Here is a 19,527-nt window from a genome sequence, read left to right on the forward strand (position 1 = left end):
AATAAAGATTACAACATTAATATTTAAATATTTTTACAATAAAATAACAATTTAATAAGATTTTACAATTCTTACTTATTAATTTCTAAATATTTTTGCAATTCAACATATATATTTTTATAATAATTTAAATAATTATTAAGTTTTTTAATAAATAAAATAAAATGTTTTAGAAAACTTTTTAAATAAAAAAGATACAATCTAAGTGATCAATGATAATTTCATACCCTTATAGAATATGTAAAGATAAATGAAAGACATCATTGCTCTCATTTATACACAGACTACTTGAATTTGTTATCACTATTGGCTTTCACTCCTAGACTATACCCTGCATTAATCGCACTCATTACATATTACAAAATTTTCGCATACATTGCATTGATATTTCGAGTACCGTTCCTTACCGCATAAACTGCATATACGATCAGAGTAACGTAGTAGGAGGAGAGGATGTTGGGGATAATGTTTGGGATGAATGATTCCATCTCTCCATCTGCTCTCCACACTTTTCTCAACTACTACATTTTTTATGTCCTCCACCAATTTTTTCTTGCTATCTTCTTCACCATGACAGAGCAGTTCTACCACTTCCATTCCCCTCAGGCTTACCATCTCACCATTTCCATCCACCACCACTATGCTTATCCCACTTTCATATCTCCATCTCTCCTCCTTTGCACTAGCAAGACCCAATACCATTCTTCTCACCTTCACTATCCTTTCATCTGCTCCCATTCCATTTAAGTCCTTTTGCAAATGCTTAACACGCCGCCAAAATTTGTATAGATCAGAGAAGGAGAGGGTTGCTATGCTACACTTCTCGGACTCATTTTCTTTTAGCTTTTCACAAGCCATATCATAATCTTCTGCACTGTCCCTGCAAGCAACATAAAAGACCTGGAAATCCATTTCCAATTTTGTCAGAGCACAATTCAAATCAGAGGCGAGCTCCATCATATTTTCAGCTAAACCCACGCAGAACAACATCATTACTCCACGATCCATCATCTCCTTCGCCTGTCACCACAATTCAATTTTCTAATCATTTTGCCAGGTAAGTATAAATAATTTTCAAGATTTATAGCATGGCTAAGTGAAAGGTTACGCTTGGTTTAATAAACTCACCTTGTTTGAGAGAGTTGGCAAATTTTGAAAGACGAATTGAAAAGAGGATAAACAACTGAATTTGAGTTCCTCCCACTCTGCATTCTTCAGTTCTTCTTCACGAGCATGAGAAAATGGATACGCGTCCACCCCCCACCTTTCTATCATTGGCATGGCATCTTTGTTTGAAATCTTCCCCTTCTCGTCCACCACACAAAGGCATGGTATTCGCTGCGAATTCCCAATAAAAGAATGTATTCCCTTCTTTATCCACCAGGGATTTGGTACCACTGGCCAAGGAGCATTATCAACCGCTCTCACAAACTCCTCCCATGTGTCTCCGCCGTTTATTGATGGAATCCAAACAACTTCGACCACACAGTTATGGCTCTCTTGCATCTTTACATACACTTCTTTCACGGCTGAGAGGCACGCTTGATTTTCATCCAGAGATGTGATGAGCAGTAATGTCAATTTTCCTTGTAGATCTGCAATCTTTACCTGCAATTATTATTTCTCTATTACTCTAATAAGCTGGCCTGAAACATTTCCTTCAAAAATTAATCTTATCATATATTTTAAAAACCAAAATTACTGGAAAACAATACCTGACGATTTTCATTGAGCAACAGATAATCTTGTTTTCCGTTTACCATCAATTCTGTCAGCAATTCAATATTGCTCTCTCGGTGAGTTTCTGTGAGAAAGGCCACTCTATCCAATACGTAAGATATGTCTTCCCACGCTGAAAAGCATTTTATACCATTTTCTTCTAAACCACCAGTACTACGAAAAACTGCAATGCTTCCAGTGTTAAAAACAGCATATAATTTTCTACAGAAAGAGGAAGTTTGGGGGCTCTGAGGTGTGTAGGCCAGCATTCGGGCAGCTAACTCAGATGTATTTAATGTACTGAAATACGGCCCGACGTATATGATACTCGACGCTTTTGAATTAAGTTCCAGCTGTTTCAGGTTCTTTCCTAGTATCCCCCACTGCTTCATCTTGTTTTCTACTTCTCCCTGCTTATCGATGATAAAGATAAGTGGAGTTTGTGGTTGAACTGAGGATGAATGGAAGGGTCCCTGATGAGCGTCAAGCAGAAGCCCTTCTTCATCAAATACCTTTGATAAAACCCCTTCCAGCAACAAAGTCCTCCAACCTTTTCCACCCTGTAATTGCAAAGCAATAACAAGCAAGAGCTATGATGGAATGCGATCTAAAATTTCGTGCAAAAAATATTGTGATGAACTGCAACTTTAAACCCATGGAGAAAATTTTAGTGCTATATAAACTTTACCACTTATACCTGAGGGAAGTCTGTTACCACCACTAGGTTCCTTTCCTTTTGACTTTTCGTTTCCATCCACCGCTGTATCAATCTTCCACTGCGTACAATATCAAGGCGCCATAAGCTCCCGAGCTTCCCAACACTATCCATCCATTCACCACCCAGATTCTCACATTTGGAAAGGTCCAACCTTGTTAAAGATCGGAGAAGATGAAAATCATCCGAAAGCTTTACTAGATTAGAGCATCCTGTTAGATCTAAGCTTTCCAAGCAGCCAAGCTTACCAAAATGGTCTGGAAGATTGCATAAACTCTCACACCTGGACAGATATAGCTTTTTTAGTGCTACAAGGCAATGGAAGTCACTGCACAATTCCTCCAGTTTATCACATCCTGATAAATTTAAGCTTTCTAGAGAACTAAGTCTCCCAAAACCTAAAGGCAAGCTTGACAAGTTTTTGCAATATTGCAGATTTAATGTTTTCAATCCTACCAGGCAATGAAAATCGTTACACAGCTCCTGCAACCTTTCACATTTGTATAACCATAAATCTTGCAGGCAAGTGAGCTCACCGAACCTGCTGGGAAGCTTTTCCAGACTAGAACACCACGTTAAAGAAATATATGTGACCTTTGTATTTTTGCAAATTTCTTCTGGTAGTTCACTTAAACTTGAACATCCGTCAAAAAATATATTGGAGCCCCACACGTTTCCCAACCCAGACGGGAGGCAATGCAGACTGGAACAGGAGTGTATTTTCAATGACCGTAATGAGGGAAGCTTTTCCAAATCACACGGGAGCTCTTGCAAACTCCGACAATTGGACAGGTCAAGCTTAGTAAGACTGACCAACTCCCCGAACCCAGCTGGCAACTGCTTCAGATTTCCACAACACGACAAATTCAACTCCTGTAAAGATCGGAGCTTGACAAGAGACTCCGGCAATTCGTGCAAACTCGAGCAGCATGACAGGTCAAGTTTGGTAAGACTGGCCAACTCCCGAAATTCAGCTGGCAACTGCTTCAGATTTGTACACTGCTCCAAGCTCAACTCCTGTAAAGATCGGAGCTTGACAAGAGAGTCGGCCAATTCTGTCAGGTCGTCACACCTGTCCAGTTTTAACCATAGCAGATTGTGTAAATTTGAAAAACATTGCGAAATTCCATCAGTGTTGCATCCGCTCAAATCCAGCTGCTTTAATGAACGAAGATGCGCAATTTCAGCAATTCCATCTATTCGGCTACGATTCCACGTGACAAATTTGAGCACGTTTAATTTTGGAAGATTCTGCAACCACAATTAGGAAGGTCTAATTCACAACGCATACCACACATTTTTTCATCTCTCCAAAAATTAAACATCAAGGGAAAATAAGAGAACTTTGAGAAAAAAAGTGAAACACCACAATTGAAAAATAGGAATTAAATCATTAGAATGTGGAAATCGTTGACCACTTGCCATAGACGGACTCAAAATAATATTCTCCTTCAAATCATTTATTGAAAGGTATCTCAAATGGTTGAGGTTGAATATATTGATTGGGAGATTGGACACTCCACGTTGCACATGAAGAAACCTTAGATCAGAAAATTGTCCGCTGCACTTCCCTTTCATTCTTATCAAATTGTTTGCCTTCTTTCCCAAATAAAACACTCGCAAAGAGCGGCTCATGGCATCCAACTCTTCTGCTGATATAACGAAGGGATTCTCCATGTCTTCAATCCAAACACCTTTTACTTGGGGAATAAGCTGTTCCAAATTCAAACACACATTTGCACTAATTTAACCAAAAAAAAATGTTTAAAGATATTAAAATAAAGTAGCTTTATTTCAAATTTTTATTTGAACTAATTAAACAATTTTCAGATAAATATTGTTATATATATTTAAATTTTTTCTTTTTTTTTTTAATATTACATTTAATGAGAAATTGCATATACCTCTTCATTTTTCAAGACTAGAGAAAAATCTTCTACACATTTGATTCGGACGTGCTTTGATTTATTTCGACCAGCAGCTAGAATAAGATCATGAATTCTTATCCTTCCATCTTCTCTTTTGATGAGAGCTCCATCTTGCAAGCATTCTATTTCCTCCTCTCCCACAGTCCATGCAACATTCTTCCATGACCAACCAGAGAAGAATGAGCATATATCAAGAAATGCCTCCTTAGCACTTGGATTAAGTCTCTCGTAGGAAAATAGAAGCTTTGAATCATCAAGTTTGTAGTTCTCATTGCCACTAAAATCATCACCAGATTGAAGTGAATCAAGTACTCGTTCATAAGCTTCAATGTTGTTCTTTCGTTGATGAATATAAGCTCCAATAACTTCCAAATATAGAGGAGAACATACACATTTCTTCACTATCTCCCTAGCTTGAGGTCTTTCTTGTAATATGGACTCCTCTTCTCTTTTTCTATTGATTTTTCTACATAAGACTTTAAGGGCTGCATCAATAGAAAGAGATCCAATGTCATAGAGCTTACAGGGTTCAATTCCACAATCTTCAATTACTCCTGAGGCATTCATTTCTCTAGCTGTTATAAGCAATCTAAATTTCTTTGCACTGCTGACATCCTTAGGTAGAAGCTTTTCTAGTGGTTCTAAATACAAAGCATTATCAACATATAGGAAAACAGGTTCTTTCTCTATAAGGTCTTTTAGGCTTTGGCGTCCACTTTGAAAATCTCTAACAGTGTGTTTGGTGGCAGTTAAATCTTGCAAAATTAAGGATTGGAGATCCTCTACTTTGGGATCTTTTTCTAGGTTTTCAATGAGAATAATTTTAGAATGTTTCCACCCTTGAAGTTTGTCTTTTAAAGAGGCATAAACTGCATCAGCCAAGGTGGTCTTGCCAGCCCCTCCAATACCATATACAAGAACTGCTGTTGTTGCAATATCATTTTCCCAATCGAGGCATTGAATGACTTCTTCAATTTTTTCTTCTATTCCAACTGCCAATTAGAGAAACACGTGAATTGTTACAATATGTCAATGTGGAAACTAATAAGTTTAACAAAATAGTAGCTCAAAAACAAATAGCTAATGATATTTTACCTGTATCGCGGTTGAGGGTGAGAGCGGGTGGTGGAGGATTGACTAAGATTTGCATGCCTTTTAAAGTAGATGTGCCTATTTGTAAAAGAAGCTCCATGCGCATCTCATCTATATCCCTGTGAAGTTGTTGAAGCTTTTGTTTATCTGATGAAGCTTTCAACACCCTTTAAGAACAAATCCTCATATAAGAAAACTAAGAAGACAATTATACTTTTATATATCAATACTCAAAAATAAATTGTTTAAAGCTAAAATCATTACATACCTTTTAAATCCTTTTCTTTTCATCTGGGAACAACATAAGATAAATCCTTTTACTATTAAGTGTATAGACTTGTTCAATTTAGAATGTAACTCCATCTTTAAGCTAGGAAGCTCCTTAAGTTGGAGGATTACTTTGGATAAATCAATCACAGACTTAAAAAGTCTGAAACATTCCTCTCTGTTATTTTGGATGGTGTCTGCAATATTTAATCCTACACCCACCAATAAGAAACCCACTGCAGCCCAATGAATATTTCCAATAGCATTCAACACTTCTATGCTTGTTTGATGATTATTTCCAGAATATTCTTTTATCTGCAAAATAGATAACAAATTTATAATAAATAATTACAAACAAATAAAAAAAATTCTTTGTAAATTTCCACACATAATAAATAATTACATTTTTAAACCCATACCATAATAATAGAACATGTTTTACAAAGTGTTTGCACCTATAAACTTGATATATTCTCATGGAAATATGTGTCTAAATGTTGTACTTCATTAAAATTATTAAAGGCATTATATGTTATATTAAAAAATAAATTTGATAATTAAAATAGGCAGTTTAAAAATATGATTTTTAAAGCCAATGTTTCTTGTTGTGCAACATGAGTTACGTTACTTATGAAATTTAATCTTAAAAATGTATCGAGTGTCAAGTAGTGTTCAATCAATTAGCATAGACAACGTGTAATATTTATGTACCTATTTATACATCTTTTTTGTGTTGAACACATTTTACATTTAGATTCTTCTCCCCTTTGGTTGATGTTCTTTAATGGTTCTAGATCATGAGTGTCGAGGAATTTTGATTCCATCTTTAGGGATTTCAATTTCATTAATTCATGTACTAAGAATATTATCAACTATGAGGCATTGAATTTGGGTTTACTAGCACTTGTTTCTTTTGTTGCTAGGTCCATCAATATTCATGATGACTCAAAGTTGGTAACTTGATGTATATTACATTCAATTATTAGACTAAGAAAGCTGGATTAAAATTGTATCATGATCTCAACTTATAATTGTTAGCTTATTTTGACTCTCACTTGATTGGCAGTATCCCAATAAAAGATTCTAGACATGTAAAGCTGTAATGGTTAGCGTTGCATCAATTAGGATAATTGAAGATGATAATCGCCATTTTACATTACTTTATTCACTAAATTCATCATGATAGCGATATTTAAGTGTGTGCTAAATTGGTAGAAGAGGAATAGATTCATGACATTTACACTTATTTGAATAAGGGGAAATTTTCTCCTAATTGATCTAAGAATTCAATTTATTTTTTTTAATAAATCTACAACCAAGTATTTCGTGATTGTGGTTGTTCTTTATATACATGGATATGACTATTTACTACTTAGATGCTTAGATAATAGAGAAACAAATATTTATCAAGAGGTTGAGAGGGCATACGTGGTTATCATGTGATTTCCATATTGTTGGTTTGAAATTTTTGTATATGGGATACCATTGAAGTAAGATGGGAAATGATTCATATTATTATGTTTAGAAATTCTTTGCATATAAAACACAACAATCTAAAACATTCAACCTCACACAATCCTCCATCATTTACTTCTTCTTGAGCATTTTTGTATGAGAAATAGATTTGATGGGAAATATTGTCCATGCTTCCATCGAAAAACTGTTTATAAACTAGCATTTGCACCAATTTAGGTGCAATGGTTATGTAAATAGTGAGTTATACTTTGAGTTGTATATTAAAGGGTGAAGAATCACAAGAAATGAAAATTGCCACTATTAAAGTAATTATTTATAAAATATATGTGATTTGATCTTGACATGTAAAGGAAATTGAGTTTGAATTGACGTCTAGTTCCAAACCCAACTTTCCATTATGTATAAGCCATATTGTATTCGTACTTAAAAGTTTAGCCATGTTTTAGGGAGCTTGAATAGGCTTGTAAAAACTGATTTCTTTAAATGCTAGATAATTGATGATGCCTAATATATAATCACTTTTAAGCTTTCTATTAAATACGCTCTTTTAAACTCAAAATTAATTTTTACTTAAGATAATAATTATATTATTATACTAGTTTATTTGAAAATAATTCTTTTTAGTATTTTTTGATAAAGAGTAAATTATATTTTACATTTAAATTCTATCATAAACATTTTTAATTTATATTAGAAAGTTGACCTAAACTGAAATGACACCATTGTTAATAATAATATAGTACTGTAAATCCCAATAAATAAATAATAAAATAATTTTTACTCTCCATAATTAAGAAAAAGTTTTGTATGCTCATAAATGACATTTTTTGTCCCTAAAATTTTTAGATGATTTACACTAAGGACAAGTCAACAAACATTTTTTTTATTTTTGTGTGTTTCATTTTGGGGATTGTTTGGTAGATCAACGAATTTCATCAACTCCAGTTTAAACATACACACGACTCCACTTTATGGATTTTAGTCACATTGAATTGCCTAGAATTTGTAGGGGAATGCACACAGAACCCTGATGAGACCACAACGATAATTGAAGTAGATGACAGAGTATATGTGCCGACTTGACAAAAGGAACAATCCAAAAAGTGTTTAGGCTTTTAAATTAGTGTCCAGGAATAATCAAAGGAATCTTGTTAATAGGCAAAGGCTTGTACACTAGCATAATTGTGGATATACTCGGCCTATATTTATTTATGATCTACAAACAATGATTCAAACTTAAAATCATAACTTCATCTTTCAAATTAATACTAACGTTTTCAAGTTTGAAACAAAATGTAGAACTGAAGGCCAATAGTAGTGCAAATATTTACACTTACCGCTACAAATATTTTGACAAAATTATTTGTTGAACTTTCCAAACCAATCTACCAAAATTGTAATGCCCACATAATTTTGACATGAAAAGGGTGAGAAAACCCTTTTTTTTGCGTACGACTATTTATAAAATAATTTAATGTTCTATTGCTACGTATTTAATCTCGATATTTAAGTAGGGTTGCTAGTGCAGCCATTATAGAATGCCCTAACAAGTGAAGAAAACCCCTTGAGCATATATTGCAATGAAGGTTACACTAGAATAAGTGATTGTGTCCAATGAAGGAACTTCAATGACAAGTCGTTTAGTTCATCATCTTTAGGTAGGTGATATCATGGTATGAAGGAGAGATTAGTATTCCATTAGATAACTCTACATAAGTTTAACATATTCAGTCTCCTCTAACATTAGTTGAATAAGTGGTTTACATCAACTCTAATTACCTAGAACTAAATCATCATTTTCAAACAACCTCAAAATTAAGAGATATCAAGTTTCAACAAAATAATTCAAAATAAAACTAATTTGAGCATACATTACTCAAGTTAGATTAAACCATTATCTCTAACCTATGAATCCATGGCTCAACCTGCCCATTAATGGGCTTGATCGAGTGAATCCGATAGACATGGGGAAGAGAGAGGTTGAGGGGGTCCCCCCTGAATTTGGATGGACAAAGATTAACTTCGACGATGCATCCAGGGGTCAACCGGGACCGTCGACTCTATGGTGAAGGATTCCTTAGGGGTTAGAGTGGGTGTAGGCTGGCAAAGGTTGCCAAATGGACCTAACAATGAAGTCGAGGTCAAAGCGGTTGCACTTGCTATGCTTCTTGCACGAAGGTTAGGGGTGACCAAGCTCTACTTGAAAGGGAATTCCCAAGTTATAGTCAATGCAATCATTTGTGGCATCTCCCTTAGCTGGAGAATTAATCATGACATTGAAACAATTGCATTGAAATTGGAACATTTTACTGATTTCAAGAAATCTTACGTTTTCCGAAGTGGCAATGTAGAGGTAGATAGATGTGCAAATGAGGCGATGGACTTGGGGGTTGGTGCTATGAGAATAACAATGTATGAATAAGAATGGTTCCTTGTGCTCTTTTTTGACCGAAGATATCCATTATCTTTGAGGTGACGAGCATTTAGTGAAGGTGGTCGTATGAATTTGGCGACAGTACAGGGTGATAGTCAATGGATCTCTTCATTCCTCCGTGTAGCTGTTAGCTTTCTTGGGCAGGACGGTAGAGTGTGATCTTAGGCCAAGTGTGGAGTAGCTTAGAAAGGTGGTACATGCATTTAAGCTGTGTAGCCGACAAATGCTTTAAAGATTATCGGGTGTTCAAGATATGCATTTAAAGAGGTTGATAGCGTGTCAGGGAAGTTAAGACTTCTCTTGGTTATCGGGTGGTGCTCAGTGAGACTTGTGAAAGGCAATTATGGGAGTGTATGTTGTGGTTGTATTTGTGCAGTCATGGAGCCGAAATTTTCCCTCAAGGCGTTGCGTTCTATTTGGCATTTTGGGGCACCATTTGAAGACCATGACTTTCTCAACAAAGTCAAGATTGTTCTTGGAGATGAGTCCCTGCAAGGGGGGGGGGGGGGGGGTTTCAAACATCGCACGAACGTGGATATTGTGTTTATGTTTGTTGCATGGATGTTTGAGCTGGTTGGGGTTGATAGAGTTCATTGGGTGGTATCTAATAGTGTGTAGGAGGACTCGAGGGGCGGCTTGGAGAATTTCATCCGGATGGTGCAAGATGATGAAGGCTTTGTGTGCCCGAATGGAGAGTGGTTGCATTCTAGTGAGTTTCTTACCCCCTTGCGCCCTTTTCTTTTGTGGAGCACGAATTACAGTAAGGAAGTTTGCAGAGCCTCGACCCAAATTGGAATGCATGGTGTGCAGGAGTATATTCGGGCATGAGAAAGGCCAGAAATTCAAAAGGAATTGGAGAAATGGAATCCCTCCACTATAAGGAGAGTGGGAAAGGATTCAAGCTCAGGCTCTTCACTGAAAAAGAAGCGAGGGAGGCCTCGAGGTTCCAAGAAAAACCAGGGTGGCAGGTCACTATGGATTGGCTTCCCCTCGGAAGCACATGATGACCAAGTTGATGAAGAGGATCAGGGTGCGTGCAACTTGGATGGAAGCGATAAAGGCAAGGAGATTGTGGTGGTCAGTGCACCACAATAGTTTACATTTAATGTTATTTTTTATTTCTTCGTCAAACTTTGTATGTATTAACAAACTTATTTTGATATAAGTTCTATGGTGGTTGGAGGGATGGTAGGTTTTTTCTGATATGAACTATTAGTGAATGATGAAGTCTGTAATTTTTTGAAATATCAATATAAAGTATCATTTATTGATCGAAAAAAAAAATCTATGGCTCAGCTATTTAAGACTCCAAGAACAATTTCATTTAATATTGTTCTTTCCAATAATATTTTTAAATTTGTCGTTAGTATGCAGCGATTGTCTAAGGTAGAGGGCCTTTTTGTTCAAAGGTAGTGCCTTCAGGCAAGGATGTGTTGCACAGAGACAAGTATTTATCTACGGCCCCAAATTTCAATGGTGGTAAGAGGTTTCATCGATTAAAGGGGTTATTGCTAAGGATAGCTGCAGGCAAGCAACTCGATATAGGCTCACAATGGGGGTTTTGGAGAACCAATTTGGAAGGCTCTAGAGGCAACATGATGAATAAGTTGTTTTGTCTCAAGAGTAGACAAGATTTAGGGCTTAAGGTGGATGGGAGGAGGCATGGATTTTACAAGGAGGAAGGTTGTAGCAAAGATAATGAGTATAAGGAAGGAGGTGTAGACAAGCAAAATTAGTATACCAATTCTCTAATGATAACTTTAAATGAAGAGATGGAGAATGAAATGATTGAAAATGAGAGACATTTTGCCAAACTGGGCTTGACTGGGAGATTCAAGAGATTATGGACAAGCCTCAGTGATTTAAATTCTTGGATTTCAAAAATATGGGACCCTTATTTGAAAGGGGATGTGCAAATCTATCTTGGAGCTTGCGGTCTTTTTGTGGTGGTGTTTAAAAAGATTAAAAATAGAAACAAGATTTTATATGATTACCAGTGGAGCTAGGAAGATAAGTACCAATTGATTCTTAAATCGTAGTACCCAACTTTCAACTCTTCCACCGAATCTTTTGATAAGATTCCAATCTGGGTAAGACTCCCTAATCTCCCTTTGCAATATTGGTGTGATTCTTGTTTTGTTGTTGTAGGTAGTTCTTTGGGTAGATTCTTAGTTGTTGATGAGGATTCTTCAAATTTCCTTCATACCACATATGCCCGGATCTTGGTGGAAGTGGATTTGACCAAGGCATTTCTAAAGGAGATTTCATTGAAATCGGCTAAAAGTTGTTGGATTTAACCTTTGGATTACGAAGGGATCCCATTTCGATGCCAAATATGCATGCGTTCAAACAAGGCATGTTGTAGATAATCGAGTTACTTGGTGGAAAGGGGTTTCTCCTGCTCATTATTTGGTGGAGAAGGATGAGTTGGGGCATGATAGTAATTCCTTCATACCAAGAGGAAATTAGATAACCGAGTTACTTGGTGGAAAGAGGTTTCTCCTGCTCATTATTTGGTGGAGAAAGATGAGTTGGGTCATGATAGTAATTCAAGGGCAGAGCCTACCACAAGTGCTTCTAATGGTGCAATGTCTCGGGTGCCTCAATCCCCTAAGAGTTTGGGTTTGAGTTCAAACAAGGCTCAAGGCATTGTTGGAACAAACATCCAACCCCAAGGTGTAAGGAGAAAGTGGAAGGAGAGATCTCCCGTAAATGGATTGAAGATAATCAACACAATATTTTGCAAAATCCAAGTAATGAAGAGGTAGAGCAACATGGATGGACGGTCGTGCATGGGAAGTGGGGTAAAACATTACAGAAAGATGGCTCTTGCAACATGCTTCTTCAATCTCATACCAATGAAGTTGTAATGTCTTGACCTGTTGATGGGTCTCAGTTTGTTGGAGATATGTGCTTTGGGGAGGTGGTTACCTTCCTGTAGCCCCAATTGGTTCAAGCCAAGTTCAAAATCCTGATTATTAATAAAATGCTAAAAACCAATTACCGCTAAAAAAATATTTTCCTATTTATTTATTTGAAGGCTCAATTATTTACTTACTATAGATATACTTATTTACTTACTATCTATTTATTTATTTATTAATCATTTATTTTATTTAATTAAAGAAAAATTATTAATTAAAAAAAGGAATAGAGGGAACCATTTAAGGGGTAGATATATATTGTTAAATTCTTACTATTATTATAGTAAGACTGAGAAATTATTCATTAAGGGATTATACGATTATAAAGTAAGGCTTCTTTGTTTATCTTATTTTAAGGGGCCTCCTTAAAGGGCATGGATACCTTATTTCTAAGGCCACTGTAGCGTCCTAAAATTGCGACACTTGCAATTTCGACCGCATTTGGGTCTTCACGATGGCGACGCAACACCGAACCTGAATGGAGACCCCGAAACTTGTTCATGACATCAAAAACTGAATTTTTCAGCACCCTGGTCTGATCCTCCTTGCACCCTGCTGTCCCTGGAGGTGGGACCATGGCGCCCAGCGCCCTGGTCCCTGGCCCTATTTTTGGGCCCGGTCTCTTTTGGGTCTCGGGTCTTTATGTTTGCAAATTGGAAAATAATCTTTCCTGGTCGGCCTAAGGTCAGAAAAATCAGTCTATCAACCCTAATTGACAAGTATATAAACTACATTTCCTCTCCCATTTTGAGGAGGAAGGACATATGTGTACAAGACGCGGAAACGATATTCAAGCATTCAAGCATTCCTTCAAGCAATTGATCATTCTAAGTCTCCATTCAAGGCTAAGTGTTGCATTCAAGACAAGGATTCAACCATTGAAGAGGAGATCACATACAACATACAACATACAACAACATTTACACCTTCGCATGTAAGAATACAAACATTCTTACAACAATGTATCAAGTACTTGTTTACATTACAATCATTTACATTTACAGCATTTTCATTTCTTGGTTAATTCCAAAACCGGGGTTTGACCTAAGGGCAAACCCCTAATCCCTAACCCCCCAATCGTCCTCGCTTTTCTGTGTGTAGGTTGCAGGTACGCGGCTGTAATTGAAGATCTAGAATCTTTGTGCAGAGACAAACAGATCCCCCTTCGTTTCGCGGATTTTTCGGAGGACCGTGTGCACACTGGGCGCCATCGTCCCGTCAACTTTTGCTCAAATTTGCAGGATAGCGCCGTCTCGACATTTTACTGCTAATTCTAGGTCCGCAGCTTCATCCTATATTCCTATCTTTGTTTATAAGTGAATCTTTCTCACTTTTCATGCATTCCTAGCTTAATCCTTCTATCTACATTCTTTACAAAAGAGGGTAGCCTTGCTGTCATAACCCTTGAAACTCATTTAGAATCCAATCTTGCATTGTGTGGGATTGGATCTTGTGGGTTTCAACCCCTCTTTTGAATGTAAAGTCTCCCCTAAGTGAAAACCGTCAACCCTAGTGACCTCCTTCCCCTCTCCTCGGAGTGGTGGGGGAAACACTTAAGGTTCGCTCGCGATTTTCCGCTTTACAGCCACCTCTCCACTTATAAAAATAGCAAAACATTTTTCTTTTCTTGTTATTTTATTTTGTGATTATTGAGATATTAGGCTACATGGAAATTCCACCATGATGGTAAAATTAATTAATGTTCTAATGGGATTGGATAACTACCATCACACTTCTCACAAGAGGAAAGGTGGATAAATTTAAGGCTTATTTTGTCATAAACAAGTAGAATATGAGGTACGATAAGGTCAAATTTAAAAATTGTTGCTCGCTTTTAAGTAATTATCCAGACCACATTAAGAAAAAAGCGGGAGATATATAGTGGCAACAAGGGGTTTTTAGAATACCAAATAAATTATGTGCCTAATGGAAGAACCCCTAAATATAGTGTATGACCACCTACGCACATGCAGCGTCCAACATATTTTATTATTTTTTAATTTATTGTTGCAAGAGAACATGTGGAATGCCCTGCAAAGAGGATAAGATGGTGACCAAAAAAAAATCCAACATGAGACATCACGTAATTCGAGTGGGCTTCCTCGTCTATAATAGCCTATCAACTAATTAGGTTGAGGTCATCCCTTTTAAGTCTATTGAACTCCTCATATATGTGCACTTACATTAATTAGATTACTATTAATTATGGTTATGAAAAATGATAAATCTTCCGTAAATAGAGAAGTGAAAATTTAATAAATTTTTAAATTGAATTGTGTTTTCATTTTCTATATTACCAACAATATAGAATTGTCAAGCAAAAGTCACAAATAAAAGAAATTATAAATTTTGAGGAAATCACAAATAAACATGGCATCAACTAGCATGCATAATTTGTACCTGTTTTATAGGTCTTCCATACTATTATTCACACTCCTACTAGATAAACACTTTATTTAGTAATTTATTGTAGTAAGGTCATATATATCAAGTTAGTGACTCCATTAATATGTATATTATTGATGATAATACATATAAGGAACAAAGATTACATGAATATCAAATTTATAATAAATAATTACAAACAAATAAAATGCATGTTTCTCCTTCAATGTGTCCCCTCATGATATTATTTTATGATAATACATGCAAGGAACAAAGGTTACATGACCTTGGCATGCTTTATGAAAATATACTATGAACTAGATAATCTATGAGCACATCAATGATAATTAAAAGAACTTAAAAGAAGAATGTTATTAGAGATATTTTGATATTGGCAAATTCGATTCTTTAAACCAACTCCAAAAATATAAATGCAAGATACAAGTAAGAGGCAAATTTTGATCCAATTATTTGGAGTCATTCATCCTTATTTCTAGGTATGGCACATGAACATTTGGTTTATCCATAATAGATGGAAAAAATGAAATATCAATTAACATCATATATTTTCAATACCAATATGTAAAATATTTTGTATTATAGTATGGTTCAATGCTTCACTAAGTTTTAGGTTTAGAGGATATTATAGTCTCATTAGGTTTATAATTTTATAGTGAAAGAAGCTTACAATTTTACTTTTACAAGGAGTAGATTCAAATAGCTTAAAAGCTTAATGGCCCATTATCATTGATCTCCTTGCCCCTCACCTGCATTCCATCATTGATATGTATCTTTGAATTCATGCGATCTTGTCCTTGTAATACACCATGCACTTTCATGATTAACTTGATGTCCTGTGGAATATGCTTTTATGTTTCTCTTAGAGCATGAAATCGTTTTGTTCTAACATGGTCACCTTTAACACTTTGGCTGAACTTCTTTGTTCATTTTCACTTTGGAGGAATATTTTTCCCCTTTAAAACATACACATATGCAAGTTGCATCTTATTTATTTCTTGTTAGTATGTCACATGTTATGTACGATAATATTACATGATTATTGTGCCAACATGATCATATCTTTTACACATCATTTTTCTCCTCTCCTATACTCCTACCATCATTTTAGAATGCTACTAATTAGAGGGGTGTATCATAAAACTCACTCTTTGATGGCTATGATTGGAATGGTTGAATCTTGATTAAGATGGATCTTTCCCACCCTACATTACATTATTGTGTGGGATCCTTCATGGTCATACATCACTTACATTTTATAGATTATCCTTCGTAGATATAGCTATTGTAGGCTCATTCATAACCATATTATTTAAGCTCCAATATATACATTATTTTGTTGGCTACTTCATAGCCATATCATTTTATTGTTCGTTCCCTCACAACCCCTGTCTTCTTAATTTTTATATTTTATTCATTTTGTTGTGTAGTTATTATTAAATTACTACTTAAAATATTTTTCATACATACTAATGAAACTTTGTGCTTGCAAGTATTGAGATGGAGTATTAATTACATGGAGTGTGCATGGAATCATCATCCGCGTTTACAACCTTGTTAGGACTACAATATTTAATTTCATGTTGATTACCTTTTTAATTTGACATGCATAATCAAAGTAGGCCACATGCAAGTCAAAGTAGGTAGAAATTAAGTTAAAAATGAATACTCTAGTTGGTCCCTTTTCAAGTGGACTCATTTTGCCCTATTTGTGTCGAAGATAAGGACTGGTGTATAATTGGCACATTTTTTTAAACATAAGTTGGCAATTAACATTATTCTAACCTTATCATAGTAGGTCACATGCAAGTCAGTTTGGGGAGAAATGTAAGGGTGAAAATACATACACAATAATTTTTCCCTCTATTTTGGACTCACTTTGACCTATTGTCTTGGATGTAAATCATGCTAAACAAGTTGCATGTTTTTGCATAGAAGTTGGCAATTATCTTGAGCTTGACCTTACACATCCTAAGAGTCCCTTGATCTTCAAATTTCTTGGGAAGAAATGTAAGGGTGAAAATACATAAATAATAATTTTTCCCTCTATTTTGGACTCACTTTGACCTATCGTCTTGATGTAAAAAATGCTAGACAAGTTGCATGTTTTTGCATAGAAGTTGACAATTATCTTTAGCCTAACCTTACACATCCTAAGAGTCAGGCCTTGATCTTCAAATTTCTTGTGCCTTATCGTAGGTTGAATTTGTGGGTATGAAATTGGCCCTAATCTAGAATTATAGAGCATTTATCAGTCCCTAATTTTAAGTTCAAATTTAATTCAGAGCCCACTTTGACTCTCTTCATAGTAGTTTTTACCTTCTAACTTGAGTGGTGAACTTTCAACTTTGTGTGCTAGGGTGTTGTATAAAAGGAAAAGTTGTAATTCATTTTAGACTAATCGTAAGAGGGCTTCATGACAAATGCTATCATCATAAAAGACCATAACATCATCTACATTGATAATAATCAACTAAGAATTTGCATGGATGTCTAAATTAAAGTCAAATTTGGGAGAAATATAAGAGTGAAAATGTGTACTCAATATTTTCTCCCTCTATTTTGGAATCACTTTAACTTATTTGTCTTTAATGGAATAACTATAGCACACATGGCAAGTTTTTCTATGCCTTATCCTAGGTTGAATTTGTAGGTGTGAAATTGACCCTCATTTAGAATTGTATTGCATATATCATTTTCTAATTTCTAGGTTCAAATTTAACTCAAATCCCACTTTTGAACCCTTCATACCAGTTTTTATCTTGTAACTTGAGTGGGAACCAATCAACTTTGTGTGTTAAGGTGTTGCATAAAAGCATTAACCATAATTCATTCTAGACTTATCATAAGAGGGCTTCATGATAAATTTCATTATCATGACAAGACCGTGAATCTTAATTGAAAATTTGTATGGATGGCTAAATTAGTTTCAAAATAGTCAAAACTATTAATTTGACTCTTCAGTGGTTTCACTAAAGAGAATAACCCTTTTACAACAAGATCTAATGATATACATGGATGCCATCTAAATTTACAATTTAGGTCCAAATACAAGAGGTAAGAAAGAAAATAAATATTACTAACACTTGAATTTGCATAGAAACATTGAATTTGTAGACCAAGAATTGATTCTATAGGCCCGAAGATAACTTTTATAATGCAAAAATGAAATGATAGTCTAATAGTAGTCACTTAATGAAATTTTGAGCACAAGTTGCCATGACAAATAAAATAATACCAACCTTTAGAATCCATTTGACATCAAACTTAGACCCAAATTTCCTTTTTTTTAAAATGATTTTAATAATTATTTATAAATATGTACCATCTCTCACTATTTATTTGAAATCAATTCTAAAACAAAATAGCTTGATTTTCTTTATTAATTTATTAAAATATATAATGTATTTAAAATCAAATATATAAAATAATGTGTAGTGTAAATAATTTAAGATATTAAACCTTTCATTTCCTTCAAAAATATTAACTATGCACTTTTCTCATTAACGTTTGCTGGTGTTTCTGTGCTGTGAGTATTCTAAATTCAATCAATATAAAGTTACTGTGCATAAAAAGTCCACCTTACAAACTACACTCCAAACAATTGAGAACGACAGCAAAATGAAAATCCTTGGAAAAAACAAGAAAATGTTAGGATGAGGTTGGGCGTACCTGATTGGCAATTTGTTTCGCATTTGTTGACACCTGATCTGCAACAGTAGAAGCATCTGATGCAACATTTGAGGGGAGCTCACCCAACTTCTCTACCATGGGATTCTTTTTTAGCTGCAAATAGACAAAGACATGAATGAATGATGTTGATCAGTGACAAAACATGGAAAACTCAAACGAAATCAAGAAAGGGCAGGGTTTGTACCAGCTTATCCTCGTAACGAGCAACAAGAACATCAGTTTGCGCGACTAATTGGCCAAGATCAAAGCCTGCCTTATCCGCATTTGCGTTGAGGATTTCATTAATGAGCTCATTGAGCTGGGGAGGCGTAAGAGGGGAGGAAGATGAGGATGGTGTGGAAGACATTCTGAAAGAATGAGAAGAGATGGCAAAGATAAAACTACCTCGATTTGATGAAAGACCTTCAAAGGAGAACAAGAGGGCAGGAGAGAATCTGCAGAGAAGAGGGCAAAGAACTAAATGCAGAGAGGTCTCTTTAAAATGTGTTAGAGGAAGATGATAAGGTGTACCCGAGACAGCTTCCAGGAAAGCCCAGTGAAAGGTAACGCGAAAGCCATTGTGTCAAATCACACTACTTACTTTAATCTGCAAAGAAAAGGGCAAGGGGACAATTGCGCCGACAGCAGCTTCGAGGAAAGCCAGTGAAGGTAACGCGAAAGCCGTTGTGTCCCATCACTCACTACTTTAATTGTATAACAAGTGTAGTCAAACACGAAAGGGAGAAAAAGTGTGCCATCACTGCGTAGGTAGTGAAAGCGAAATTGTAGAGGGAAGTGGGGGAGTGAGCTGGAACGCAATTTCGTCCGAAGCTCTAGTGTACGGCAGCACAGCTTTTGTCCATGGAAATGATTTATGACACGTGTCTTTTGAATTTT

The 19,527-nt window shown here is 35.5% G+C and overlaps 1 protein-coding gene across 1 annotated transcript; it reads right to left on the reverse strand.

Annotated features, from left to right (window-relative positions):
* Nucleotides 1-206: 206 nt before the first annotated feature.
* Nucleotides 207-19,188, reverse strand: LOC131051467 (uncharacterized). The gene is made up of 10 exons (XM_057986020.2): nt 18,836-19,188; nt 18,631-18,744; nt 5,723-6,036; nt 5,458-5,621; nt 4,339-5,354; nt 3,857-4,147; nt 2,417-3,685; nt 1,716-2,279; nt 1,129-1,608; nt 207-1,020 (listed from the first exon to the last, which is right to left on the reverse strand). Exons 1-10 carry the CDS (start codon nt 18,995-18,997, stop codon nt 337-339), a joined length of 5,058 nt encoding a protein of 1,685 aa, XP_057842003.2. The 5' UTR covers nt 18,998-19,188; the 3' UTR covers nt 207-336.
* Nucleotides 19,189-19,527: the final 339 nt, after the last annotated feature.

Source organism: Cryptomeria japonica, chromosome 7, assembly GCF_030272615.1.
Source record: "Cryptomeria japonica chromosome 7, Sugi_1.0, whole genome shotgun sequence".
Taxonomy (NCBI): Eukaryota; Viridiplantae; Streptophyta; class Pinopsida; order Cupressales; family Cupressaceae; genus Cryptomeria; species Cryptomeria japonica.

Excerpts from the sequence above, each read along its gene's own strand:
- LOC131051467 (XM_057986020.2), bottom strand. The coding sequence starts at position 18,997 with ATGTCTTCCACACCATCCTCATCTTCCTCCCCTCTTACGCCTCCCCAG. Across the intron at positions 5,622-5,722 it reads AAAAGAAAAGGATTTAAAAG|GGTGTTGAAAGCTTCATCAG; the intron begins GTATGTAATGAT and ends TTGTTCTTAAAG. Across the intron at positions 1,609-1,715 it reads TGCTCAATGAAAATCGTCAG|GTAAAGATTGCAGATCTACA; the intron begins GTATTGTTTTCC and ends TAATAATTGCAG.